The 25033-nt window shown below is 48.4% G+C and overlaps 8 protein-coding genes across 8 annotated transcripts; 4 read left to right on the top strand and 4 right to left on the bottom strand.

Annotated features, from left to right (window-relative positions):
• Positions 1–3: 3 nt before the first annotated feature.
• FPOAC1_008014 (uncharacterized protein) lies at positions 4–2588 on the bottom strand (the record flags this gene model as incomplete). The annotated part of the gene is made up of 2 exons (XM_044852460.1): positions 4–2378; positions 2435–2588. The coding sequence occupies 2 exons, from the start codon at positions 2586–2588 to the stop codon at positions 4–6; spliced, it is 2529 nt and encodes an 842-aa protein (XP_044705130.1).
• Positions 2589–3967: 1379 nt separating this feature from the next.
• On the bottom strand, positions 3968–5896 carry FPOAC1_008013 (uncharacterized protein; the record flags this gene model as incomplete). Its single annotated transcript, XM_044852459.1, has 2 exons — positions 3968–5426; positions 5478–5896. The coding sequence occupies 2 exons, from the start codon at positions 5894–5896 to the stop codon at positions 3968–3970; spliced, it is 1878 nt and encodes a 625-aa protein (XP_044705129.1).
• Positions 5897–6740: 844 nt separating this feature from the next.
• FPOAC1_008012 (uncharacterized protein) lies at positions 6741–8885 on the bottom strand (the record flags this gene model as incomplete). The annotated part of the gene is made up of 3 exons (XM_044852458.1): positions 6741–7550; positions 7605–8609; positions 8673–8885. The coding sequence occupies 3 exons, from the start codon at positions 8883–8885 to the stop codon at positions 6741–6743; spliced, it is 2028 nt and encodes a 675-aa protein (XP_044705128.1).
• A 2326-nt stretch (positions 8886–11211) lies between these two features.
• On the top strand, positions 11212–13192 carry FPOAC1_008011 (uncharacterized protein; the record flags this gene model as incomplete). Its single annotated transcript, XM_044852457.1, has 2 exons — positions 11212–11290; positions 11346–13192. The coding sequence occupies 2 exons, from the start codon at positions 11212–11214 to the stop codon at positions 13190–13192; spliced, it is 1926 nt and encodes a 641-aa protein (XP_044705127.1).
• Positions 13193–13397: 205 nt separating this feature from the next.
• On the bottom strand, positions 13398–13792 carry FPOAC1_008010 (uncharacterized protein; the record flags this gene model as incomplete). The annotated part of the gene is made up of 3 exons (XM_044852456.1): positions 13398–13460; positions 13515–13586; positions 13703–13792. The coding sequence occupies 3 exons, from the start codon at positions 13790–13792 to the stop codon at positions 13398–13400; spliced, it is 225 nt and encodes a 74-aa protein (XP_044705126.1).
• A 2385-nt stretch (positions 13793–16177) lies between these two features.
• FPOAC1_008009 (uncharacterized protein) lies at positions 16178–19328 on the top strand (the record flags this gene model as incomplete). Its single annotated transcript, XM_044852455.1, has 3 exons — positions 16178–17087; positions 17138–17235; positions 17283–19328. The coding sequence occupies 3 exons, from the start codon at positions 16178–16180 to the stop codon at positions 19326–19328; spliced, it is 3054 nt and encodes a 1017-aa protein (XP_044705125.1).
• Positions 19329–19598: 270 nt separating this feature from the next.
• FPOAC1_008008 (uncharacterized protein) lies at positions 19599–21083 on the top strand (the record flags this gene model as incomplete). The annotated part of the gene is made up of 1 exon (XM_044852454.1): positions 19599–21083. The coding sequence occupies one exon, from the start codon at positions 19599–19601 to the stop codon at positions 21081–21083; it is 1485 nt and encodes a 494-aa protein (XP_044705124.1).
• A 1579-nt stretch (positions 21084–22662) lies between these two features.
• FPOAC1_008007 (uncharacterized protein) lies at positions 22663–23878 on the top strand (the record flags this gene model as incomplete). Its single annotated transcript, XM_044852453.1, has 2 exons — positions 22663–23433; positions 23486–23878. The coding sequence occupies 2 exons, from the start codon at positions 22663–22665 to the stop codon at positions 23876–23878; spliced, it is 1164 nt and encodes a 387-aa protein (XP_044705123.1).
• Between the last annotated feature and the right edge of the window lie 1155 nt (positions 23879–25033).

Raw genomic sequence — 25033 nt, 5'->3', positions numbered from 1 at the left:
AGCTTAATCAAACATGTCGACATTGGCGGCAGGAGCATCTGTGGTTTGTCCGCTAGCACGTCTTCTCTCTTGTCGTCTTCGGTTTCGTCGGTCCTCCGCAGCGGCAGATCCCTCGCCTGGTCCAATAGAAGGACCAGGAGCAGAAGTTCTCACCGAAGGAGTAATACAACTCCAGGTACCGTGACTCTCGGCCAGGCTGGAGACCGTCTGGTTGAATTGTGCCGAGGTGCCTATTGATGGCGCCGGTGCTGGTTGTCCAGAATAGTAAGCTGAATCTTTGCCTCGTCGTTTCTGCTTTGCAAAGGTAGGGTTAGGGGGGGCCAAAGAAGCTACATCATCATCTTCCTCTGCTCTTCGCTCAGCAGCCGACTCGGTCCGCTTGTGACTAGAGTCTCTTCGATACCGGCGACCTTGCGTGGGGGATTCGAGTCCGGAAAGGCTACTGGCGGAGTCTCGTCGGCCACGGGCTGCCTTTGCTTCTTCTTCCGTAAGTCTTCGGAGGGTCACGTTCTTGTTCTTGTCATCGTGGACTTTCATCTTGACGCTAACACTGGCGGGTGATGCATAGCGCTCGTGACGGGAGCCATCTTCACTGGGGGCAGATTTGTGGCGAGATCGCTGGACTCGGGATCCGGGTGATATACCTGAGGCAGTAGTTTCAGTAGGGGCCATTGGTGCTAGGATGCCGCGAGGATCCGGGGGCATCGCGGGCATCGAGACATGCTCACTATTTCGTCTGGAATGGTTTCCTGCGCGACCGGCTGGTATGACGGTTGAATCCAGTGGTTCAGTAGGGGAGACGTAGTTGCCTCGAGCAGGCCGGGGCTCGATAGTTGATTCGGACATTTCGGAGGACAAGATCGTGTCAGTAGGAGGGTAACCTGTTTGGCGACGTTGAATTGGTCGGCGATCGCCTCGTCGGCCAGGAGAGTCGTATCCGTCCGCGGAAAACCTAGAGAGTGAGGTGCCGGATCTTAGGTCCTCTTCATCACGCAAGCGCTGTTCTTCCTTGGCTGTTTTCCTATCTGCCATCTTTTTCGTGAACCAACCGAAACCGAGACCTCCCAGTAGACCCTTGGCAAAACCACCACCAGACTTCTCAGGGGGTGGGCGTCGAGACGGACTGACATAGGATGAATAATCCGACTCTTCGAAAACGCTGCGTCGAGAGTTTGGCCCGTATCGTTTACTTCGAGGAGTGACGGATGGCGGAGGTGAGCTCAGGGCAGTTTCGGTACCATCGGCAGCGCTCCTCATCTGCGACATTACAGGCGGCGGTCCTCTGTTGCGGTCAGGCGTAGTGGTGCTAGTCAAATCAGTTCTAGTAACGTCACTCATGCTAGGAGCACTGCGAGTTGCACGGTGACGTCTGGGCGTTTCAGTCGACACAGCAGAATACTCGGAATAATCTTCGTCTTGGGGTCGTTGTTTCTTAGCGAAGAACTTTCCAAGTCCCAGACCACCCATGAACTTTGCGAAGCCGCCTCCTCCACCACCTGCGTTGTCCTTTCCGGTAACGTCAGAGTACTTTTCGCCGGTATACCCCGTGAGGTAGCTGGCCGAACCATTCCTAGAAGCCACGACTTCTGGTCTCTGGCTACGATCAAGAGAAGGGGATCGACTGCGGACTCGACTGCCGTTGTCTAGGTTCCGGTTCTTGTTTCGTCCTCGAGCCAAAGCGGCCAATCCACCAAGAGCAGCAAGAGGACCTAGCCACTTGGCCTTGTTCTTTGGAGGCTCCGACTTGTATTCGGAGAACAACTCGGACTCGGTTAGTCGGGTTCGGGTATCCTCTGTTGGTGCCAACTCGGAGCGCATTTCTGAACGGACTTCTGATCGTCCTCCATCCATATAGTAGTCCCGCTGGTTGGCAGAGCGCCAGCTCAAGATGAAATACAGAATAACCAGGATAAACATCCAAACAGCGTACATGATAAATAGGTAAAGAGGTGACCCGTACAAGGTGAGACCAAGAGGGATCTGTGCCATTCCCAGGAGGGCGATCGACCGTCCAATCCATTGGTGAATCATGATGCGCAAAGATCGAGCCTTGGTAATCCTGCGAACGATCCAACCGCCGAGTACCTGGACCAGGAAGAGGGTGAATATCGCAACTCCGATCCCATGATGAGGGTTAGTCAAACTCCTTTCCGGGCCGACTGCGAAGTAGCCCAGAATGAATACGGGTACCAAGAGCAAGACAGAAAAGACGTTCAGTTGGGCATGATACTTAATGGCCCAGCCGGGACGTCGCGAGTAGAATCTTGCAGTCATGACGGAGAAAGGTATGAGGAAAAGGAAGATGATAACACCCAGAAGACCGTGTGCCAAGACAAGGCCATGATACTGGGTAAGTGTCGAGAATCGATTTCCCATGCCTGTGACTCAGTGTTAGTCGGATCCTGTGTACACAACTACGATTTGGGTAGAATACCATTGTAGCGGGTGGTCTCGAAGTTGGTGCCCTGCAAATTGGGCAATAGAAAAGTATTCTTGTCGAAATCCCACGTCCCATCCCCAACAACCTGGGTGTTTGAATCATAACTGACTGCACCAGGTGCAGAGAATTCGCCTGCTGCCGGCGCCATGATGGCGACGACAACGAGAAAGGTTCTGTTTCAGATTGGGTCGATGTATTTCGTGCGATCAAGTAGTGGGTGTCTGTAGGGTCTTGATATGGATCGTGTCTCGAGATCGGAATGCGGAAAGCTGCGTGGGCTATCTACTGTTGGTGTTTTCGCAAGTTGCGTACAGGTCGAGAAGCGGATGACGATGTCTTAGGCTATGGAGCCTGTCAGAAACATGTTGCTCGTACTATCTTAGTGGTCGTAAAATCGTTAAAGCAGACAGAGCAAAGAGAAAAAGACAAGAATGGCTAGAGAGTCCGTCAAGTCTGAGAACGGGAGATGGAGACACAAACGAAGCCAAGCTTGAATGAAGACTTGGGATTTGAGACTTGGGACTTGGGTACTTGGAAAGATGGTTCGCCCTTCCCGTCACCGTTGGTTACTAGGCGTGGTTGGTGGGGAAACCGCGGGACTAGGGGACTAGCCAGCGCATCCATCATACGCCGTAGCGTAGCGTACAGCGATCCAGTGAATGGACAGGACAGGACCTTGAACCTGCCAGGTTAGGCACTTTTCATGGTAAATGTGGGGTCTGTATACGTATTGTATCTTGTTACTGGTGGTCAGCGGTGTAGATTCTGACTCTAAGCTACGAACCATTCTTCCAAGAGCTACTATCCAACACAATGCATTGTATTAGAGATCAATTAGCTTTGAAAACGGTCAGCCAAACCGATTAACTAGACAGCCTTGGGCTACACAGCATGACCTTAAAAAAAATCTAATCCTGGCGCAAAAATTGTGCATATCGTACTAAAGGATGACTCGTCCAGTCCCTCACCGTATCTATGATCGAACCCACATGGTATATTTTTGAAACCTTACATAAACGAACGCTTCGGCTACGAATCGAGTTGACGTGTTAAGTCATCTTTCGCATCTATATCGCTCAAGTCAGGCCAGGCCAGACCAGGCAAGGTCAGGGGACTTGTCGATCTGTGCGTTGTCCCAACCTCTTGTCTTCCTCTGTCGGGCCCATTTGCCGTATGATCCGTCTCGTCTGTACCTGAGAGATGTAACCCAGTTGTCATGATTTATGAATAATTCTGTTACGCAAAGACCATCAAGCAGAGATAGAATAGTAGAGTCTAACCGCAGTTTCACTAGAGACGATCGGTTATCCCGATATTGGATTCATAGTATCGCTACCAGCTTTGCATCACGATGCATCATATGCAGGTACATCGATCGCTTCTTGTTAGTGTCTAATGCATCTCCTAGAATACAAGACAAGACTTTCTATATGCAGTGTGCGGGTAAGATGGTTGGAATTGCTTTTTACCATGTAAATAGATTAGCATTAAAATAACAATAATGCATGTATCGGATAATAAGGCCTTTCACTTCCTCAGCACAAGAACCAGCCACGCCGCAATCCTATATCCAGCAATGATGGAAATCATGATACCCACGTTTCGACCCAGATGACCACTAGAATACCCATATTGATCCAAAACAGCCTGTCCATCAATCTCACACTGATCCGCCAAAGGAGATTGGTACATGCACTGGCATCCATCGCCACATCTATACACACGCTCCGAAAATTCATTCACCATCATGCCTTCAAAGACATACTTCTGATAGTCCCAATAGTGGAACACATACTTGTAAAACACATTGAGAATCGTTGGGGGTACCATGAACCCACCAACAGACATCCACAACCCATTTGCGAAAGCCACCAGTGCAAGCGAAATGACAAAGCTTGGGAATAACGACGTCATGAAAACGACGAGCGACTCGGCTGCCAACAAATCGAGGAACAGCCACATGACCCATGTAAAGAATGCTGTTGCCGTAGGCTGAAAGTTGGAGAGCCAGTATGAGATAACCGAAAACAGGGCCGATATGATGAAGAGATACGGTATACCGATCAAGAAGTTGGACAAGATCAGTTCGGTAGCACCGTACAGTCCGTTGTGGTGCTCTTTGACGTACTGCAGTCGGTCTTCGATAAATGCAGGGACATAAGCCACAGCCATGAAGCTCATAAAAGCTGAGCCAAAGAAGATGGCATTGATGAATGGCTGGATAGACTCTTGTTCTGGTTTCAGTCTCAACCAAACAGTTCCCATCATGATTGCCAAGCCCAAGTACATGGCCAGGCGAATACCATAAGCGACAACATCTCGATAACTCTTGATGAAGCTTCGATGTAGCAGAGTCAACGTGAGGCTTGGCATGCTGGGTCTCTTCTCGATAGTTTCAACACGCCAATCACCACTTGAAGATTCGGCAGTCTTGATCGCATCACTGACTTGGCTCGACTGCTGTGAAGCCATCCATGACTCTTGAAGCGATTCAAGGTTGCGTGATGCTTCGCTCCTATTTTGCGCAAAATCAATGTTGACCAATTCAAGGAGATGCTCTGCTGGGTTGACATATTGAGGCAGTGGAGCTCCAACTTGGGCGTAATATGCAGCGACACTGCTCACGGGACCGAAGTAATGTGTCTTTCCACCTGAGAGGAGAAGCAGCTTATCAAACAGGTTAAAGGTTGAAGTTGAAGGCTGATGAATAGAGCAGATGACAATAAGGTTATTGCGTTTCGCTACTGCGCGAAGGTACTTGACTACCTCTAGGCTAGCAGCTGAGTCAAGACCACTTGTAGGTTCATCAAGGAAAAGAAGCTTGGGACTGGTAATTAGTTGGCTTGCAACGCCTACACGGCGCTTCTGGCCACCCGATATGCCCTTGCGGATAGGTGTGCCGATGAGAGTGTTGGCTTGTTCGACCAGGCCGAAAGATTCAAGAAGGTTGTCTATGCGAACGTTACGTTCCTTTCTAGACAGGGAACTATGACAAATTAGATCATACCATTTATATAGTTGGCTTTAAAACACTTACCTTGAACTGGCGAGGCGTGATGAGAACTCGAGTGTTTCTCGAACAGTCAATGACCCAATGAGAGCATCTTCCTGCTCAACAAAGCACGATACTTCTTGGGACTCTGCAAGTGATAAGTGCTTGCCGTTGACAAGTACTTGTTCTTCGACATTGCTCGCATTTGTCGGACGACGTGCTAACACGTTGAGAAGCGTTGTCTTGCCACAGCCTGAAGGTCCCATGAGGGCGCATATCTCACCGGCCTCAACAATACCTTGTACATCATCAACAATCGCCTTTGACTGCTTGGTCTCTCTATCCTTGACAGTTACGGTGACGTTTCTCCAGGTAAAGTTTTTAATTGTTGTGTTGACGAGGTGCTTCTCTGCAACTGGACGTTGTTCAGAGTCTATGCTGTGCTCTGGGCCTTTTAGTGCCATGATGGTGTGCTTGAACGATTGAATGATATCAAGAAAGTAATTGGCACATGATTAAACTTAGGGAATTCTCTTCTTAAATCTGATGAATTCTTTATTGAATTATCGAAGTGAGACAAAGATGACATGCGTCTCAGCCGTCGGCGTCTTGAATATTGTCCGTGTCATCCACGGACTGCCCGCTACCTCAGCCCAGATTTAGCTAAAAGATCAAATCAGCGAATGCTACTTATAATTGTGATGTGTCACACAGCCACAAACCTTCTCGGTCCGCAGTGCGTTGGGTGGACTGTGGACGTAAAGTATCCAATGCGGTCTATATTCCATACAGTTTCCCAGAGCTTCTATTCGCTCTCTTAACCAGCTATTTTGCCAAGACTCGACTAGTGAAATTTCCCATTTTATGTACTTCAACATCAGTCCAATTCAAAGATACAAGTCTCCAGTCGTCGTGTATCTGATGTTGTTGGCAGTGATGAGTTTGAAGTATCTGGTTCCTTGGAGCACCAATTCATGGACATTGTAATCTCCACGTCATCTTACTTGCAACGGCGTTTATTCAGCTCCGACCAAGACCGGTAAGGAATTACCGAATCCATCTAAACTTTGAAACGCTCTTCCTTAATTGGTTACCGCTGACTTGGTGTAAGATACAGGGCTGAGCTTAGACAAGCCCCGTCCCTTCGGGCCCTCGGGGACTAGAAAGTAGGTATTGGAGCTATCTCTACAACACGTGGGAATTAAATAATTGCACATACAATCAATGGACTTTGATAAGCCACAAGCCTCGTCACTCATTATGAAGACTGCAGCATGTCTGTCTAACTATTGTGGGTTTGGTATCCGTTTACTGGCCCAGCATGCCAGGCGTACTCGATATGCTCTCAAACTCTTGCATAATAGCTTCATCTTCAGCTATTATCTTCATTACCGCTTCGTGACTAATACCATACCAAACCTGAGGCATCAGCTGCCTCTGTTTCTTCCCTTGATAGATGTCCTGCGCCATGCTTTTCGCTGAGCGGCCTTCTCGTTCAGCAGCGCTCCATATTGGAGCCATTTTTGAGAAAACAGTGTTATTGAGTCGAATAAACCGATGTAAGTTGCTGTAGCTGTCTTCTTGTGGTGCAAGGGGCAGAGCCCATTTGGTAAGATGTATCGAGGAGGACATTCGTACCACATAGTTGAGGAAGTGTGTATGTGAGAGAAGTGAGACACGATGGGTAAGGAGTTTGCTGATTTCTGCGGCGGAATATATCGTGTATTTTGTATGGGCGTCGAGACTATCATTCGAGCCATGTAAAGTGCTTGGGTCAGCCAGTTGGCTTGATGACAAGTTTAACTGTGAGTACGGTTGGTGAAGCAGAATCGACGTGGTGTGGGCTATCATATACGCCTGGAACATCATCTCGTCTAATCTGCCACTCTGGTATAACCCGTCTTTTTTTGACTGCGGTAGACTGCGACGCCAGTCTGTAAGTAATGTCTCGATACGGCTGAGGCGTTCATCGTCGGGTCCAGTAGTAGGACGAGTCCTCAAGAGCTTGCCGAGGATCTGAGCGGATTTAATGCGATATGTGAACGATGAGAACTCACGGTTCAGACCATAGAAGCTACTATCATCCATATCTTCGAGGTATGCTGGCTGTGGAATGTCCTTTACAGGCCGTTAGTCAAGATATAACAGTAGAACAGAAAAAATGAGACTCACCTCGGAGAGGTATTGGTATTCCTCACAGGGAAGCGCAACGCCAGAAACAAAGTCGAATAGTGGAAAGTCCGTCTTCTTGTGAACCCCAGCAATCAGGCCGTCGATTACAAAAAGTTCCCACCAAGTTCGTCGCCAGCTCTCTTCCATCACTGCCATCCCGCGTCCGTGTATATTTGCAAAGGATATTGTGTTGAGGCCTATCTCAATGGCAATTGCCTCAACCTCAGACAGTATTTCTCTGGCCTTTTCTTGTAGGCCCTGTCCGTCAAGACAAATTAAGAGAAGCAACAGCGCCTGGACCAGAAATCCGTCTTTGCGACGATCATGCTTGTAGATCAATTGATGAGCTTCCTGGAAGAGTTGACCCCGATGCGGACACGCAGGTATATACAGCGAACCTATCCAGCGCATTGCAGCGACCACAGGTTCCAATGCTGTCTCGTGCGCAATGCTGAGCAGAGTTTTCCTTGGCAATACAAAGGGATGAGCATCGTGGAAATTATTGTAGAAATAGTCGATACAGCGTTCGGCAAAAGTAGGTATTATGGTTTGTGTAGGAATAGATTCGTGGTGTTGGTTGGTGAAAAGATTGAACGTGTCATTGGATGGATCTGCAGTGCCGTATGGTTGAAAGAAAGACATGTCAGTTTCCATACTGTTTCTCGTGGACAAAGCGGGATCAAGAAATGGAGTTGGCAATGGTGAGCTCCACGTGTCGTCGCCCATGTAAGGAGCCCAGAAGGTAGAATCCGTGCCCAGAGAAGGAGATTGTCTTGGTACTGGAAATGGAGAGTGCGTTGATCGAAGAGACATGGAGCCATCACCACTTCGGCTTGGTACTCGAGATCGGCCAGGTGATGGGCTGGGACGTTTCGTGACTTTCTGGGTGGTGTTTCGTCGAGGGCCTTTGTAACCACGTCTCGAGGCGACATAAACACAATCAGAACCAGAAGTGAGACAACGGGAGCATGGACTCACTCCGTCACATTTTAGGTGCTTGCTTCGCTAATGAGAAGGTTTTGTTAGCATCATGACAAAGAGATTTGAGTGAGATGAGAGAAAACTCACACAGGCTAGACAAGCAGCTGGGACAGAAGTAACGCTCAGGCGACCTGCTTCAGTCGTCGCTGATATCGAGCCACAGGGTGAAGTCCTTCCATCAGTCGTAAAGGCGGTAGAGCTGGGGGAATTCGAGTTGGAAGACAACTCTTCAGGACCTGAGAACGCATCCTCCCTGCTGCTATTCAGAATTGTCTGCTGGAAAGCATTCAATGAGCTCATGGTAGGCGAGTTCCAGCTGCGAGGAGTCTTCTTGTTCGTGTAAGACTATGGGGTGTAAGGGAGTGGGGAGTAGAAAGACAAAGGGGAAGAAGAGGAAGCATGAGGTCGTGAAGTGTTAGTACTCATATCGAAAGATATAGACCTTGTGGAGACTGATGAAAGTGGCTTTTCTTGTTTAAGTGAAATAGACGATTCCAAGTTTAGAATATAAGCAGGTGAGTGAGTTGAGACTTTGTAACGCAGGGCGTGAGTGACAGCCCCGGCACTTGGAAGAGCAAACTGCTTACTGTATTAATGATGCTATGTTTAAACAGCTAAATTCGATTGTTGAATAATCAACTAATAATAATAGCAGCATTTTGACGGGAGAAAAGAATGTTCCAGGATGATCCATTCATTATGTATTCTCTTGGCTTTCCAGAAAATAAGGCACGGCAGTCGAGTGCCATGGGGATGGAGCAGCCCTCAATCCATCCACCCACATGCCCTGCAAGGCAACGCAATAATACGCCCCTGGTCAGTAGCCTAGCTCTCTAACAACCTGGCCACTCAGTGGACGCGGGCTCTGTACGATACGTACATTATGTGAAGCCTGAGGATAAGTTAGGCATGTGGTCCAGTATCTCTTTTAGGAATCCCCGTTCATTGTTAATAATCAAGCGTGGATCTTATGTACAAGGTCCCGACTTCAGCCCTAACTAGCGGGAAACAGGGGTTAGTTAATTTCCATACCACCCGTATCTAGCGTGGAGCCTGAGCTCATGGCAATCTGGGGTGATTGAAGACTGGGCTGAAATCTTGGCTACGTACTCCAAATCCCCATTCATACAGCTTGATCATTATTCTGAGGTATTCATGTAGAACGTCATCACGTGAGTCAAAAGGTACCAGCATGGCATCGGTCATCGCCGTAGCTCTACGTGTTGACAGGGGTTGATACAGAAAACACCACCGACTGCCATTCGCAGTGAAACCTTTGTCTTGGCCAATAAGCTGTCACGAAATGGCGGTAGAGACTTTCTTTTCTGCATCACACAAATCGTCTAGCCTTTTGAGGCAACTTTGAGGCTAGCAGAGTCTCAATTCTATTACAAGGACATGAGGGGTGTTGATAGTCAGTGAACTACTTATTGATATCTTGATGAATAAATACATAGACAGACTTGAAGCTATTCCCGTTGTGGGCATTAAAGGACTACAGTCTATCCATAAACAAAAAAAAAACAGCCAGTCTTATAGCACTTAGATCGTGGTCCAGCAGTCAGAATCCAGCCTAAGCGCATAGTAAAGCTGCTCCTAGTATACTGAGATAATGGAGACATTTCAGTTCCGATTATCTTTTAACGCCTTGATATGTTTAAAGAGTCTTAGCGCTGAAAGTAACACTGCCTTTATACATACCACGGTCGGCCGCTCGTCGAGGATCAATGGTCGGCCGCTTGTTGGAGATAAACTAACAAGTACCTTGTAGGACGTATCAAGACACGACCTGAGCTTGGGAGCTGAAGTTCCTTGACAGGTCCAAGCTTCTGCCAAGTCTTTGCTAGTCGAATAAGCCACCGGCATGTTGTATCGTGGGTAACAAACGGTTGTGATGAAAGCACTCGCTTGCATGCATGCCGGCAAAGCAATGCCGCATAACGGATAACTCAATTCGAGCCACTTTTCTAGCATTTCCTGACTCGTTCCGAGCCAATACTTGGAATACAAATACATGAAAAGGGTAATTGCGGCCCGCAAAGCGTGTGGCACGCCCTCAGCCTTGACAGCTCGGCGGGCAACGTACCCGGTCTTTTGGGATGGCTTACTGATCAAAAATGAAGGCTGATTACCGTCATGGTTTACCCACCTTTCTAAATAGGTTAGCGTTGCGCAAGAATTGGGGATGCTTCTTTTTTCCATGATACCGAACTTTGGATCTTCAAAGCTCGCTCAACTCAACGTATGCAAGCCTCGAATTATCAACTCTGTTACAAGAATAATACTACGCAACTTGGCGGTCTGGCTAACAATTTCTTCTGTTTTGCTTTTGTTGATGAGGCCAGAAATGAATAGTAATTCCAATTTCCAATCAGTGGGGTTTCTACTATCAGTACTGACCTAGGAGTTGCTACTTACAGTATTTCCGTACCATGTTGTCACCCCGCATGATATTATTTCAGCCCTCTCTTCATTGTACCTAGTCTGAAACTGACAGCTCTATCTGACCACAACGGCGTTCTCTCGGCTTTGCTTACGCCTTGTTCAGCTGCACAGCCTCTCGCTCTGTCTTTGCTCCGGGGCAAGATCTGAGAATAAGCTGCAGTTGAGAACAGGCCAAGCCGTGATGGACCCGATATCACTTGCCGGCTTGGCGCTCGGAGTCGCTTCCATCAGTTTGCAAGTCTATACGGGATGTATTCAAGGTACCTACCTAATTACCCGCCCGGTCAATCATACTCAGCATTGACCTTGCGTCAGGGATACAGCTTCTTATCACGGCTTTGGGCTACGAGGATGATTGCAAGTATCTCAATTTGCGCCTCAGGATGGAGCAGCAGCGTCTGTTTTGCTGGAGCGAGGCTTCTGGCCTTCTTGATCTCGATGCTAAGAACCAGGAAAAAGTCCTCAATTCCAATGTGTTCAATCTACATCGTCAGACTGTAATCGATCTGCTTGTCCAGATTCAGTGTCTGTTTAATGAGTTTACCGAGTACCAGAAGAAACACAATAACCTTTCTGTTGTGGCTGATAAGGATGGTGTTTTGGAGGCCCCAGAGAAAGATGCCAAGTTGTCAAACTATCCCATGACTGAGAAGAAAAAGAACTTTATCAGAAAAGCTATGTCTGAACTCAAGACCAAGTCCTCTGATAATCTCACTAGACTGCGATGGAGTTCGTTTGACAAGCAAGGGTTTGAGAAGCTTCTGGCCAAGTTCTCACTTCTTAATGACAACATGACAAATATCCTCGACCATTCATTGCAAGTCGAGATTCGCAATACTGTACAAGATACAAACCGTGGGGTCCTATTGCTTCATCACAAGATCGCCGATCTGAGTCATCTCGTGTTGGCTCTCAAGTTCCAGCTCGACGCAAACTCTCCAGGGGGACCCTCGCAAATGTCCAAGCTGGAGAGGGAGGCCAATGCTGACGCATTAAGGCAGTTGTCGAGACTTGCCAAGTTCAAAGCGTTTAACGAGACTATTGACCCAACATCAGATGATCCTACAGTCGTCGATGAAGCTGCAGCCAGGTTCCTGGACCTTGCGAAGCCTGGTCATCAACGGAACCTGTTCGTTCCGCGATATCTCATCGAGTTGGATCCTGAGGCTGATCAATCAGAAGCCCCAAGATGTGAAGCAGTAATGAAAACAGCCCAAGGTAAGAAAAAGGTTTGGATCGAGTGGAAGGACTACGATAATGCAGATACACAACCAGGTTCTCTCTCGAAAGCCGACATAATTGAACGAGTCCGCAAATTGGCTGCTCTCTTGAATCATAGTCCAAAGCCAAAGGCATTCCGCACTCCTCACTGTCTTGGTTTTTTCGACAAGGCCGATCCAAATGTTGCAGAGGACGATGTTGACATTCTCGACCGCCGACTCGGTCTCATCTTTGAACGTCCGTCCGACGACAATTTGCATGCGTCACTGCCACCTGTGTCGCTCCGTGAGCTTCTTCAAGACCCCAACATCCGCAAGCCGCGCGTCACAGAACGAGTCCATATTGCACATGCCCTCAGCAACTGTCTTCTCTACCTTCATGCCGTCCAATGGCTGCACAAGGGCCTCCGCAGCCATAATGTGTTGTTCTTTCGAGCACGCGACGGACGTGTGGATTATCGACAGCCGTCCCTTTCGGGATTTGATTTCTCCCGCCCAGGTGGCTCGGAAGAGATGACTGACGCGCCGGGAGATGATGTAGAGCACGATATGTACAGACACCCAAACGCCCAGTCAAATCGACGACGAGACAGAGAGCGATCAAAGAAGAGCTTCGATATTTACAGCCTGGGCGTTATTTTGGTCGAACTAGCGCACTGGCAGCCTATTGACGACGTTTTGCGCATCGATATACGACGTGCGCGTGGACGGCCAGACATTGTGCGCGGCATTCGAGAGGCTCTGTTGAATGATGATAGAGTTGCAGCTGTCGGCGCCGACATGGGAGAGAGGTTTGAGAATGCGACAAGGAAATGCCTGGCTGGTGGTGAAGAACTGGGACTTGGAGAAGGTGATGACGAGACTCAAGATGAGGTCGCTGAGAAGTTATCAATGACATTTTTTGAGGATGTGGTAAAGCGACTTGAAGAGGTTGTTGTCTAGAATAAGGCTTAAAGTATGGAGTGATCACTGAAGATGAACAAAAGTAAAATGCCTGTGTTAGTCATTATTATATATGAATAGAACATAAATAGCTCGTTACATCATTATCCGATGATTGTATATATCCCTTTGATAAGTCCTCCCAACATTAATACCTGAACGCCAGCTGTACTCTATCCTCTGTGTCTTTGGCCATGGAATCACATTAACAGCAGCAGTCTAGACATTCGAAGCAACATAGACCAGCGCAAATGCCACAGCAGATAGCCTGGGGGTGTTAGTTATTTTTGTAGTAGAGTTTTGATGAGTTGGTTGTTCTTACACCACCGTCACCATTCTTGCCTCCTCGCATGTTCAGTTGAGGTTGTTCCATGGTCATGGGTTGAATCGGTCGCTATGAAGGGTCAGTTAGTAAGTATTCAAATCGTCGTTTAACCTCATATTTGGGCTGATAGAAAATGCTATGTTTAAAAGAATCCGGTCAATCCGGAGGTTAATGGTTCCACATACCGGCTGTTCGGTGCTGGTTCGTTCGGCAGTAAACGCGACGGGAGCCGGCTCACGGGGCATTTGCATTTGAGAAGAAGTCGAAGCAGGCATCTTGAAGTTTTGGTATAACAATCGTGTGAATGGAGATTGGATAGTTGGAGAGTATAAGAGAGTAGAGGGGAAGCGGTTAAAAAAGAAAGGCAAGAATCAGGTTTGAACAAAGAGCGCGACAACGTTGTTATAAACTCTCTCTAAAGGATGATAGGCATGGAATGGTTACATTACCAGGTCCTAGTCTAGGTTCTAGATCAACGGCCCGGTACAGGCGGCGCCTTGAGCACTGAAAATAGTTACTCACTGATCAATAAGTGATCCTCCTCGGCACATGAACGCATCTGCCAGTCATTAGACCACGAATCTCTTGTGCCGTGACCTCCGAGTGAGGTCAGCTGGAACCCACATGGGATATCGAGTCAATTACAGTACAATACAGAACCACAATCGTCTACGGCAGGGTAGCGTAGCAGTAGTTTGCATAATTCGGAAACTGTCGACATCATGTTGCGAAAAGAATGACTTAAGATATACTACCTAGAAATACAATAAGATCATATCAGAGTCAAGTACCGTAAAAGTATTGGGCTTTTTCTTTACTGTTTGTGGCTGCCGATGGGAGCGAACTCTGTCTCTTTTAGTACAAACGGGACGCCCGATGTCGCGGGCTAAAATGAGCCTGAAAAGAGAAAAGGGACTGAGAAGAAAACATCAGATCAGTCCATATAGAAACAATGACGTAGTTTTGACGAACCATTTGAGTGGTTGCAGGTTGGCCCCTGCTCACGAACCAGTGGAGGGCTTCCCGGGATAAGTCTAACCACAGCCTCTCCTCTACGCTCGAGTCTACTGTAAGGTAATGTTACAGCACATGTATTCCAGAAGGTCCTTATCGAACCATTTCTTAGTTTTCCCGTCGAGTCTTTGTTTCCAAAGATCTGCAATCACGCATTTACTAAGAATAGATCCATTAGTCGGCCGAGTCTTTGGTTGGTGACGGCATATTTTTTATAGCGGATGAATGGGTACAACAGTGGAACGACGACATTTATGTAATTCAGGTGAACCACTCTCAATAGGTCGAGGCTGAGGCGCTGACAGATGAAAGATGTACTGACTTGAGCTGAAATCAACGTCCAGCAACAATGACGGCTTTAAACTCATTCAATGTTCTGGCTAGGGTTTATCCAGCACTGGGTATGCTCAACGTTCCTTCAAGACTGCATGCGTAACTAGATAGAATTTATCAGAGAACTGAAAATTCTCTAACAGAGGATATTTATGTTTAAAATAACTCCATATTATTACTCTCACACTTGCGGCCACCTGTATATTAGTTGAGAGAATAGAACCGTCTCTTTGATAGATTCATGGTACAGGGTAGATGAGAAGCCGAGCATAGATAAACTTACAACTATTGCCAAACAAAATAACAAAAAAACGGCAGGGTACTGCAGACTCGAAGCTGAAATATTATCCTTTATTGTTACCCTACTATTTATCTTACACAAATGTCTATTCGTTCCTTTCTGGACCTCTTTGCGGTATTTATCAGTGCACTACCTACGTGTCAATGGCCCATCCTGCAGAGAGCCGCATTCTCGGCAACTCCCTATTCGCTACTGGAGTGAACTGTCAAATCTCAAGGTCGAAAGTTGATGTATGCAGAAAATTAAAGTACTCCGTTGAACAACACATCATTGACCCGCTTGCCCGCTGTAGTGATGTGTAAAGACGAAACGAAACATTGTCAGGTCAGGTGGATGAAACATCGGTCTAGCATACCAGCCATAACAATATCAGTCACAAAACTTGACCAACCTAAATTATTATCAGATCCAAGACATTGACCAAATTTAAAGTCACGCTCCAAGTACAACCACGTGCTTCTTTAATATAAAAAACAAATAGTGACTGTAGTACCTATAGTTTATCTTTTTTCATCACTTTATAAGCATATTTACCGACAATTCTCCGTCTCGTCTAAATACCTACCCATTGGATGAATGGAATGCTCACCAACAGTGGAGTGCTCGATCCGGGGAGGCTAAGCCCAAGCCACTGAGCAGCGAACCTATGGACCCAACTCCAGGACCGTAGACTACCTACCTGGGTATGATAGGCAGGTTAGGCCTGCAACCTCCAACATCTTGCCAAGGGGCCATGTGTTTTTGCATCAACTCGACCATGCGCCCGCTTTGAATTGATCTATTGCTTGATTGTGTGTGCTTGATCCAGATGACTTGAATCTTTAGCTTTGCCATTTCTTCTACTCCAATCCTCAACTACTTCGACCCCTTTCCGACCGCCATTGTTCTTCCTCTCTTGGCTCCTTGGCTCTAGCTTGCTTCCTCCCTCACGGACGGGGTTGCCGTCATCTCCCTCACCTTCGAATCGCTCCTCAACCGTCACCGTCCAAACTTCTCGAAACCTCTGCCCACGATGGCTTCACACGGTCAATACCCTCCTGCGCACATGTTGGCCAACAAACACCATCATGCTCCTTACGGTTCCGCCCCCGTAGCTGTCCCTGGAGTCGCTCCTGCTGGTACCTTCGCGCCAGGCACCAAGATTCAGGTTGGCAGTCACCGTGTGGTTATTCAAAAATATCTCTCCGAAGGAGGCTTCGCCCATGTATACCTCGTCAAACTGGCCAAGCCTGTTGACGGCACTGATCAAGCTGTCCTGAAGCGAGTTGCGGTACCTGATAAGGATACCTTGCGGGGCATGCGCACCGAGGTTGAAACAATGAAGCGCCTCAAAGGCCACCGACCGATCGTTACATATATCGACTCGCATGCTTCTGAACTTCAAGGAGGGGGTTATGAAGTTTTTCTGCTAATGGAGTTTTGCGATGGCGGCGGTTTGATCGATTTTATGAACACCAGGCTACAACACCGCCTTACCGAACCCGAGATCCTCAACATCTTCACCGACATCGCTGAGGGTCTCGCCTGTATGCACTACCTAAAACCACCACTACTGCATCGCGACATTAAAGTTGAAAATGTCCTCATTACCGCCAGAGGACCTTCTAAACGGTTTAAGCTTTGCGATTTCGGATCAGCAGCATCGCCTCAGCCCGCCCCCACCACCGTCACTGAGTGCCGCCTCGTGGACGAAGACATTCAGAAACACACCACGATGCAGTACAGGAGTCCCGAGATGATTGATGTATACCGCAAGCAACCTATAAACGAGAAGTCTGATATCTGGGCATTGGGCGTCTTGCTGTACAAGCTATGCTACTATACTACACCTTTCGAGGACCAGGGCCAATTGGCGATTTTAAACGCCAGCTACCGATTCCCTAGTCACCCAGTCTTTTCCGACAGACTAAAGAAATTGATAGGTACTGCTCGTTGGACCTGGATTGTTTCATAAAGACTAACACGAATGTAGCCTCGATGTTGAGAGAAAACCTATACGATCGACCAAACATTTATCAAGTGCTAAAGGAAGGATGCGCAATGCAAGGACGCGATGTTCCTGTCCATGATGTAAGTGTATCCTCCCAAACAAATGAACCCATATTAACAATTCGCAGATCTATAGCGGCCGTTCTGAAACCCACGCTAGAACTGACAGCCCCCAACACATGGCTCAGAAACCGGACCAAGCGCCAGCTGTAGGCGCTGTTTTCGAACGAGTCGAACCCAAGAAACAGTTCATCCCCGATGTTGTGCCCATGAGGAGAGGACGACCGACTGCTTCCCCAGCGCCAGGCAACGTATCCCAGAAACCGGAAGCTTCACCTATGCGAAAGGCAGGGGGAGATCCCTTTGCGGCTCTGGATGCAAAAGCCGCTCCGAAGGGATTTGATGAGTTGTCGTCTCGTTTCCCCACACTTGACCAATTCTCGTTGTTGCACGATCAGGGAAGCAAGTTCGATTTCGATGTTTCCTCACCAATTTCGCCAGTCAACGCATCCTCAGATCTAAACGATAGAGTTACTGCGAAATTAGCCGAGGAGGCCTTTGCAACTCCCCCAACCGATTCTCCTCGCCCGAAGCCAGTGTCCAGGACGCACTCCGTCACCCCTGTTGGACACCAAGCTGCTGTCGCTTCGCCTCCTCTTGAGCCTTCACTGACAAAGACTTTATCTGCACCAAGCAGGCCTGATATCAGCAGGGCACAGTCTATTATTAGCAACAACCCCGAATTGCAGGCCATCTCTTCTCAATCTAGCTCGCGGTATGTCTCTACTGGCACAATGACCTCAACGCCACCACCGGAGAGATTCAACCAAGAAGCGGAGCAGCCTGCTCACCATGATGCTAATGATTATGCTCGAGCCAGTAGTGCTACAAGGCAGCCTGACCAAAACGCAGGACAATGGACCGCAGAAGAACCCCGCCCTTCTTTCATGCAAAGAATCCCATCTTACCAGCAGCCTGGCCATGAACACCAGCCGTCTTCATCTAGACCCTCCCTCGAAGGCGGCCGTCCTCGTGTTGATCTCCTGGATCCATCAGCTCGTGCTTCACCAGCACCGTCGGCTCCATCAGCTCTGTCACGGCCCCGACCCGCTAGCACCAACCTCGAGGGCACAACTCTTGATTTCCTGCGTGAGAGAGAGGCTGCATCGCGTTCCTCGAGCCGACCGCCTCGGGGCTCCTCTCCTTATCAGGAGCCTGCGGACGAGCCGCGCGCATCGAGCGATATGGACTTCTTGAGGAGTCTGGAAGACTCGGAGCGAGCCAAGACTGGCAAGCGCTCTAGCATGACGGCACTGTCGGGCAACAAAAATATTCTCGCCGGTAAATTTGGAGATGCGTTTAAGCTCTTCGAAGGCAGCTCTCCAAACAATGGGAGAGTTTCGTCGCCAGAGAGGGAGGCAAGCCACCGCGATTTGACTCCCATTGCTGGATCCGAGGCAACCGATGGACGCAGCGACGATGGTCATGTCCACGAGGATGAGGACCGCGTAACACCTGAGATGAGGCGCGAGATGGAACGCTTGAAGCTTCTGGAAGAGGAGCAGCGGGTGGAAGCAGCGCAAGCTGAATATCGGAAGCGGGTGGCTGCGGGACAGCGCGGGCCACCGGTTCCCCCAAAGAGCATCGGAGGAGTCTCGCGTGCTGTCAGTATCCAGAATCGAGTTCAAAGTCTTTTGAGCGAGGAACAAAAACCAGCCAACATCCAAAGGACTGCTCAAGGTTATGGAAAGTATACTGACACTGCTGAGGCTGGTGACAAGCCTGAGAAGCCTCTTCCAGGAGTGCCGAAGAAGCCATTGAACGTGACAAAGACACGAGGCGATGCTTCTCAGATCCATAGCCCTTCTTCAACAGCATCGGCGCCTGCAGCTCTAGCATCAAAGCCCCCGATGAAGCCCCCAGCTCCGAAGAAGCCGGTGCATCTCAACAGCCTCACAACCGGTCAGAGGCCACCATCGCCTCAAAAGCCAAACCGTGCCCAAACGTCAGATGATCTGATCAGCATGGATAACCCCGGGCAACAAATGCTGGAGATGACAGCTCAAGAGAAGGATGATTATTTACAGGACTTTTCCAAGCGGTTTCCCAGCCTAGGCTCGATTGAGATGGTCGAGCGGGAGATTGGTGGGCATAACGGAGGATCAACTCGGTAAATAGACAATGGTGAAGGTATCTAGAACTGCCATATTGCATTACATGTACATTTGAATATACTCAGCGCACAGCGTCCAGCATATTTCAGCAGTCAATCAATCAATCAGACAGATGAGCCTAGACCTTAAGAAGGTCAAGCATGTGGTGGGGCCGGTACCCACCCTTATCTTATCTCCCAATATTTTTTTCTCCATTGTAGCAAATGTTCGTAGTGTCTTGAACAGAAGCTTTCTGCAACGACTACTAAACATCAAAACAAATACGACAAAATGGCGAAACGCAAGAGACAAGCCGTCGCACAGAAAGGATCCGCTTCTGAGCCTTCTGTCATCACGAAGAAGGTCAAGGGCGCCCAGGTTCTCAAGGAAAAGCCTGTGAAGGAAAAGGCTTCCGTGCCTGCGAAGAAGACTGCCACCACCAAGACCGCCTCGAATGCGCCCGAGACAATTCAAATTGTTGTCGGCTCCTACGATCGAATTCTTCATGGATTGGTAGTGACAGTTGGAGGCAAGGAGAAGGCCGAGTTTGCCGACAGCTTTTTGTTCAATGCTCACACTTCGGCCATCCGATGCGTTGCTGTGTCGCCCATCTCAGCACCCGTCCCTGGACAGACACAAAAGGTCATGCTTGCTTCTGGCGCCACTGATGAGCGCGTGAATGTTTACAACCTATCTGCGCATCCCCCAAGCCGAAAGAACCAGGAGCTTATGGCCAAGGTGGCACCACGACCGATTCTCGAGAACTCCAAGAACCGAGAGGTCGGTACGCTGCTTCACCACTCTTCAACAGTCACATCTCTTTGCTTCCCTACAAGATCAAAGCTGCTATCATCGAGTGAAGATTCTACGATTGCGGTCACACGAACCCGAGACTGGTCTCTGCTCAGCAACATCAAGGCACCTATCGCCAAACCCATGGGCCGCCCCAGCGGTGATACAGCGCCCTTTGGAGGCACACCATCTGGCGTCAACGACTTTGCCATCCACCCCAGCATGAAGCTTATGATTACTGTTAGCAAGGGCGAGCGGTCAATGCGATTATGGAACTTGGTCACTGGCAAGAAGGCTGGAGTGCTGAACTTTGGCAAAGAGATCCTGATGGAGGCTAGTGAAGGAAAGCACTCTACTGGCGAGGGACGAAGAGTTGTTTGGGGAAGCGTTGGTGGAGCGGATGAATTCGCTGTTGGATTTGATCGGGATATTATCGTATTTGGCATGGACAGTGTGCCCAAGTGCAGAATTATGGGATCAATCCGAACAAAGGTGCATCAATTCTTTTATGTTGCATTGGACAAGGAGGGGGATACGACGCTTATGGGTGTTGCGACCGAGGATGGTCGAATCCTGTTCTTTTCTACCAAGGAATCGGACCTCACAAAACCCGACTCGGAGGACAAGAAGCTTCCAACGGCCAAGTTTGTGGGTCAGCTCGGCGGCAAGTCAGACGGAATTCAGGGCCGCATCAAGGACTTTGTGGTGGTGCCGAGTGCGGAAGACGCCTCGACGCTATACGTGGCTGGTGGAAGCAGTGATGGACGGGTCCGTGTGTGGCGAGTGGGAGTCTCGGAATTGCAGGGTAACAGCAAGGATGAGGTTGAGGCCAAGGGAGAATTGTTGGGGACATATGAAACGCAAAACAGGATCACCTGCATGACGGGATTTATGATGATACCCCGACCTGATGGCGTTGAGGACAGCGATGATGAGCTGGATGATGAGGACGAGGATGAGGGAAGCGATAGTGAAGAGGATTAAATTGAAGGTTAGTTTAAAGGGATGACGGATGTACGTCTGTACGCATGTGGCTGACTAGTTATTGACGTTTTTGGTTAAATATAAATTAATGTATGAATACCTATTTGGTGGTGATAAGATGGTGACTGTCAGCTTCTTATGCGCCCAGTATCACATGCAAATCAAAGAATGCGACCCACATAGATTGTGGTCACTGCAGTAAGACTGGATTGGAGAATGCGATGAGATAGATTTGTGATATACGAATGAATAATTGTTTCTTAAATGTAACATGTTGTAGCTCTCGCGTGTTTCTCTGGCTTGCCTAAGGTTGTTGGCTCCTCATTCTTCAACGGGCTTTACCTACCGAGCCAGGGGTGGGAACGTGCCTAGGTAGGCCCCGTGAATAGAATGGGGTACGGTAAAAAAAAGGTACGACACTGTAGTCCATCACGAGGGGTCGTAAAATGCAAGTCAAGAGCATAAAGTGACCAACCACGGAGTCTGGAATTCGAGCTTGAGGCATCCTGAATGTGGGGTAATGGACGCGATTGGACGGATGCATGATGATCGGGAATGGGTTCCGTATTTTTAACAAGCGAAAGATTTTAAAGACAGACAGACAGACTTGAAAGGTGTTGGTGGTCATTGTCACCTAACCCAGCTACTATTCAATTCTTCTTTCATCTTAGTAGTTAGGTAGGTACTCACATCAAAACTGTTTGCCAAAAACGACAATAAGCACTGACCTTCAAAAGTGACATGCTCAATAGTAAACAGCGGGGATCCAATTCGTCCCCTATGGACAAGGGGTCTCCTGCAGTGGAGGTAAATGGGGCATATCTACGTAATTCCTGGGGCCCTCAGTCGACTAGTCGTGCGTCTCTTGTCATGTTTCCCATGTCTTGTGAGCATGTGAAGAACGTTGCCGTACATTAGCTTGTTAGGTACATTACAACTGTGCCTCCTCTTTTTCTCTTCTCTTCTTTTCCTTTTTCTAGTTTTTCAACATCTTTTTCCTTCTCAATCTATACTGGCTGAGCTTTGAGGCTTGATATTGCACTCTACTCTACTTGTTTACTTTCCTCTCCTCCACCTGCTCTTGCCACTCGAGCCATTTCAGTCCTGGGATATCTCAGACTCTCAGCGTCTCAAACTGCAGAACCAAACCAAACCATTCAGTTACTTCTCAATCTCTTTCCGCTCATACTCAATTGTTTGCTCGGCTACGGACATCCTGGTTCTCGTTACCTATTTTTATCCGTGCTCATTAGCTTGAGTCGTGGAAGTAGACAGGGTTGTAAAGCCTTGGAGTACCCCCAACAGCTTCAACTTTTGACATACAATCCCTTTTTTGTTTTTTTTACCTTGGATTGAAATTCTGAAGTTTGCAACGCACAATTGCCTCTCTGAATCAGAATTGTGAGTAAAGCGACATTGCATTGCATGATATTGAGACTTGCAGGTTCAGCTGAACTGAGGGGAGTCTAGAACCTGGGCCTCAATTTCTATTGCTGTTCAACCCAATATCATTTTGTTGAACCCTTTCTAACCTCTTGATCAGCTATAGAAAACTTCAAACTTCAGACATACACCCACAATGGCTGACGACGGACCTCCTCTTATTCGCCCCGTCCCTCGAAGACCTTTCGATCTGAATCTAACAACTCCTACACCTCCGAGCGAGAACTCATCTCCCCCAACGCCCGCTCCAGCTCAAGACGCCAACATTGCGCGCTTCTTGCAACCAACACCCGAACCTGGGAACTCAACTTTGAGTAGACCGCAGTCGTTTATGAACTTGACATCTTCAACGCTCTTCGGCATATACTCTCCCACCACATCCTCCTCCTCGCGCGACCGCGTCTTTGCCGATCGCGATGAACTTGATACACCATGGGGTACAGGCGCTCAGACTCCCATCAAGCGACCTGGCATCGACGATGCCACATTCGACTTTATGAAAGATCGATCACATCAAATCCGTCGTCGGTCATCAATTCGCTCCCAAGCACCTCCTGCTCCTGTGAAAACATCTCCTTCGGCTGGCGCTTTGGTTATGAGAGGACTATTGCTTTTCGTTCTTGGTGTTGGTTACGGTATGTTGGTGACGTCTCGCTTCAACAGTGACTCGGATAACCATGCCTCGGGTGGCACGTACAACTGGGCGCACCTATCATTTTGGGGTCTTGCTGGTGTTGCACTGGGAGCGTTGTTTCCTTGGTTCGATCGAGTCTGGGAGGACTCCTTTGGAGAAAAGGAGGATGAAGCTGTGGTTGAGAGTGCTCCAGCAAAGAATGACGATTCGGGGACTGACTGGGCAATTGCGATCCGAGCCATCGGTGCCTTTGTAGGAATTGTCTTTGCTATTGTAAGTCGACCAACAAGGAATTATATGTATAAGTGTAACTAACAGCCCATAGCGCAAGGTGGCCTGGGCGTCCACTCTCCAAGTATCGCTGACACTGGCAATGGTCAACCCTCTCCTGTGGTGGCTTATTGACCGCTCCAAGCCTGGATTCTTCCTTTCAACTGCTGTCGGCTTGGCAGGATCGATGATTCTCCTTGGCGTCAACCCTGACATGATGCCGGCGCCCGCTCACGCTCCGTTCAGACAGTTGGTTAATGCCACGACGCCATCCCAGGATGAAGTTGTGCCTATTCTTGGCGGATTCGCACGCCAGGATACACTCGAGACAGGCATGTGGATGCTTAGTGTTCTCTTTTGTAGCTGCGTCTGTTTCGGTAACATTGGTCGTCGGCTCACTCTCGGCCCATCTGCTGCGGCAAAGGGCCGTTGGGCTGGTGTAAGATGATGCGCAGCTAGGAACATAACTAGATCTTATCACATGATATGTGTGTTATTTGTTCAGTGTCTCTGGAATTTGTGGAAAATTACCACCCAGATCTAGGTCTTTGTTCTGTTGGATAGTAGAGGACTGGATATAGTCCTCGAGATTGGATATAACGGCATTTTGTATATTTAGGCGTCAGGATTGTGATGACATGGCATCCGTCATGGAGCCAATATGGGATCTAGGGTTTCGGGAAGGATGAAAACCACTACTCTGTATGCGTATGGCACGGCACATGTCACTATTCTTCCATCATCACTACATTCATTGATGTATATGGTGAGCTGGATTGTATTCAGTAGATATCCCGTAATCCAAGTCTATAGTTCACTATGGACGCATTCCAATTTGTTCCTATTCCTTTTTGAAGGATTCTACGTGTAAAGCGAGCTTGTTCAATGTCTAGTCGAGGATAGCCTCGTGCACGGCTGCCGACTTTCCTTTGATGGGGTCACCGAAGTCAATGTTGGATATGGGGTTAAACATGTGGGATCTTTGGATGCCTCGTGGGCCGTACACGACGGATATGCCTAAGATGCGGGGGTCGGGTTTTTAGGTGGGAAACATGATGGCTGTATGATTAGGGAGGCGGTTCTTATTGACGTCGATTAAGCAATGTGTAAGGAAGCAATAGATAGATGCAATGTTGGACTGTGGCCTTTTTGGAGTCGTGTATCTCATCAGAATCCTACCATGCAACAACAAAGCTAAAGTCTTGAACTATTTGCCAAGAGAGGCTTCTGATAGATCAATTTTGATACTCGTATTGTTCTCTGACTGCATGGGACAATAGAAAGTATCAACCGGCGGTTCCAGAAGTTCGCTCGAGGATGAGTAGAAGCTATCGCCAGTACCTAAGCGGGGAAGCTTCCCATGAAGCATGAGCACAAATCAATTTTGGAGCTGCTATATTATGGCAATAGAGGAGTAGCCAACGCCACAGCTTAAGCAAAGACGATAATAAAAACGGGGAGAGGTTGATATGCGATAAGAGGGGGAAAACAATACCTAGGTAGTTATGACAAACAAATACTATTACCGAATAAGTACCTAAGCAACAGACCCTCGAGAAGCTCATCATGTGGGGGAGGCTCAACTAAAGATTCAGGGTCCTGG

This window comes from Fusarium poae, chromosome 3 (assembly GCF_019609905.1).
Source record: "Fusarium poae strain DAOMC 252244 chromosome 3, whole genome shotgun sequence".
Lineage (NCBI taxonomy): Eukaryota > Fungi > Ascomycota > Sordariomycetes > Hypocreales > Nectriaceae > Fusarium > Fusarium poae.
Note: the sequence above shows the minus strand (reverse complement) of the source record. Positions and strands in the feature narration are given on the sequence as shown.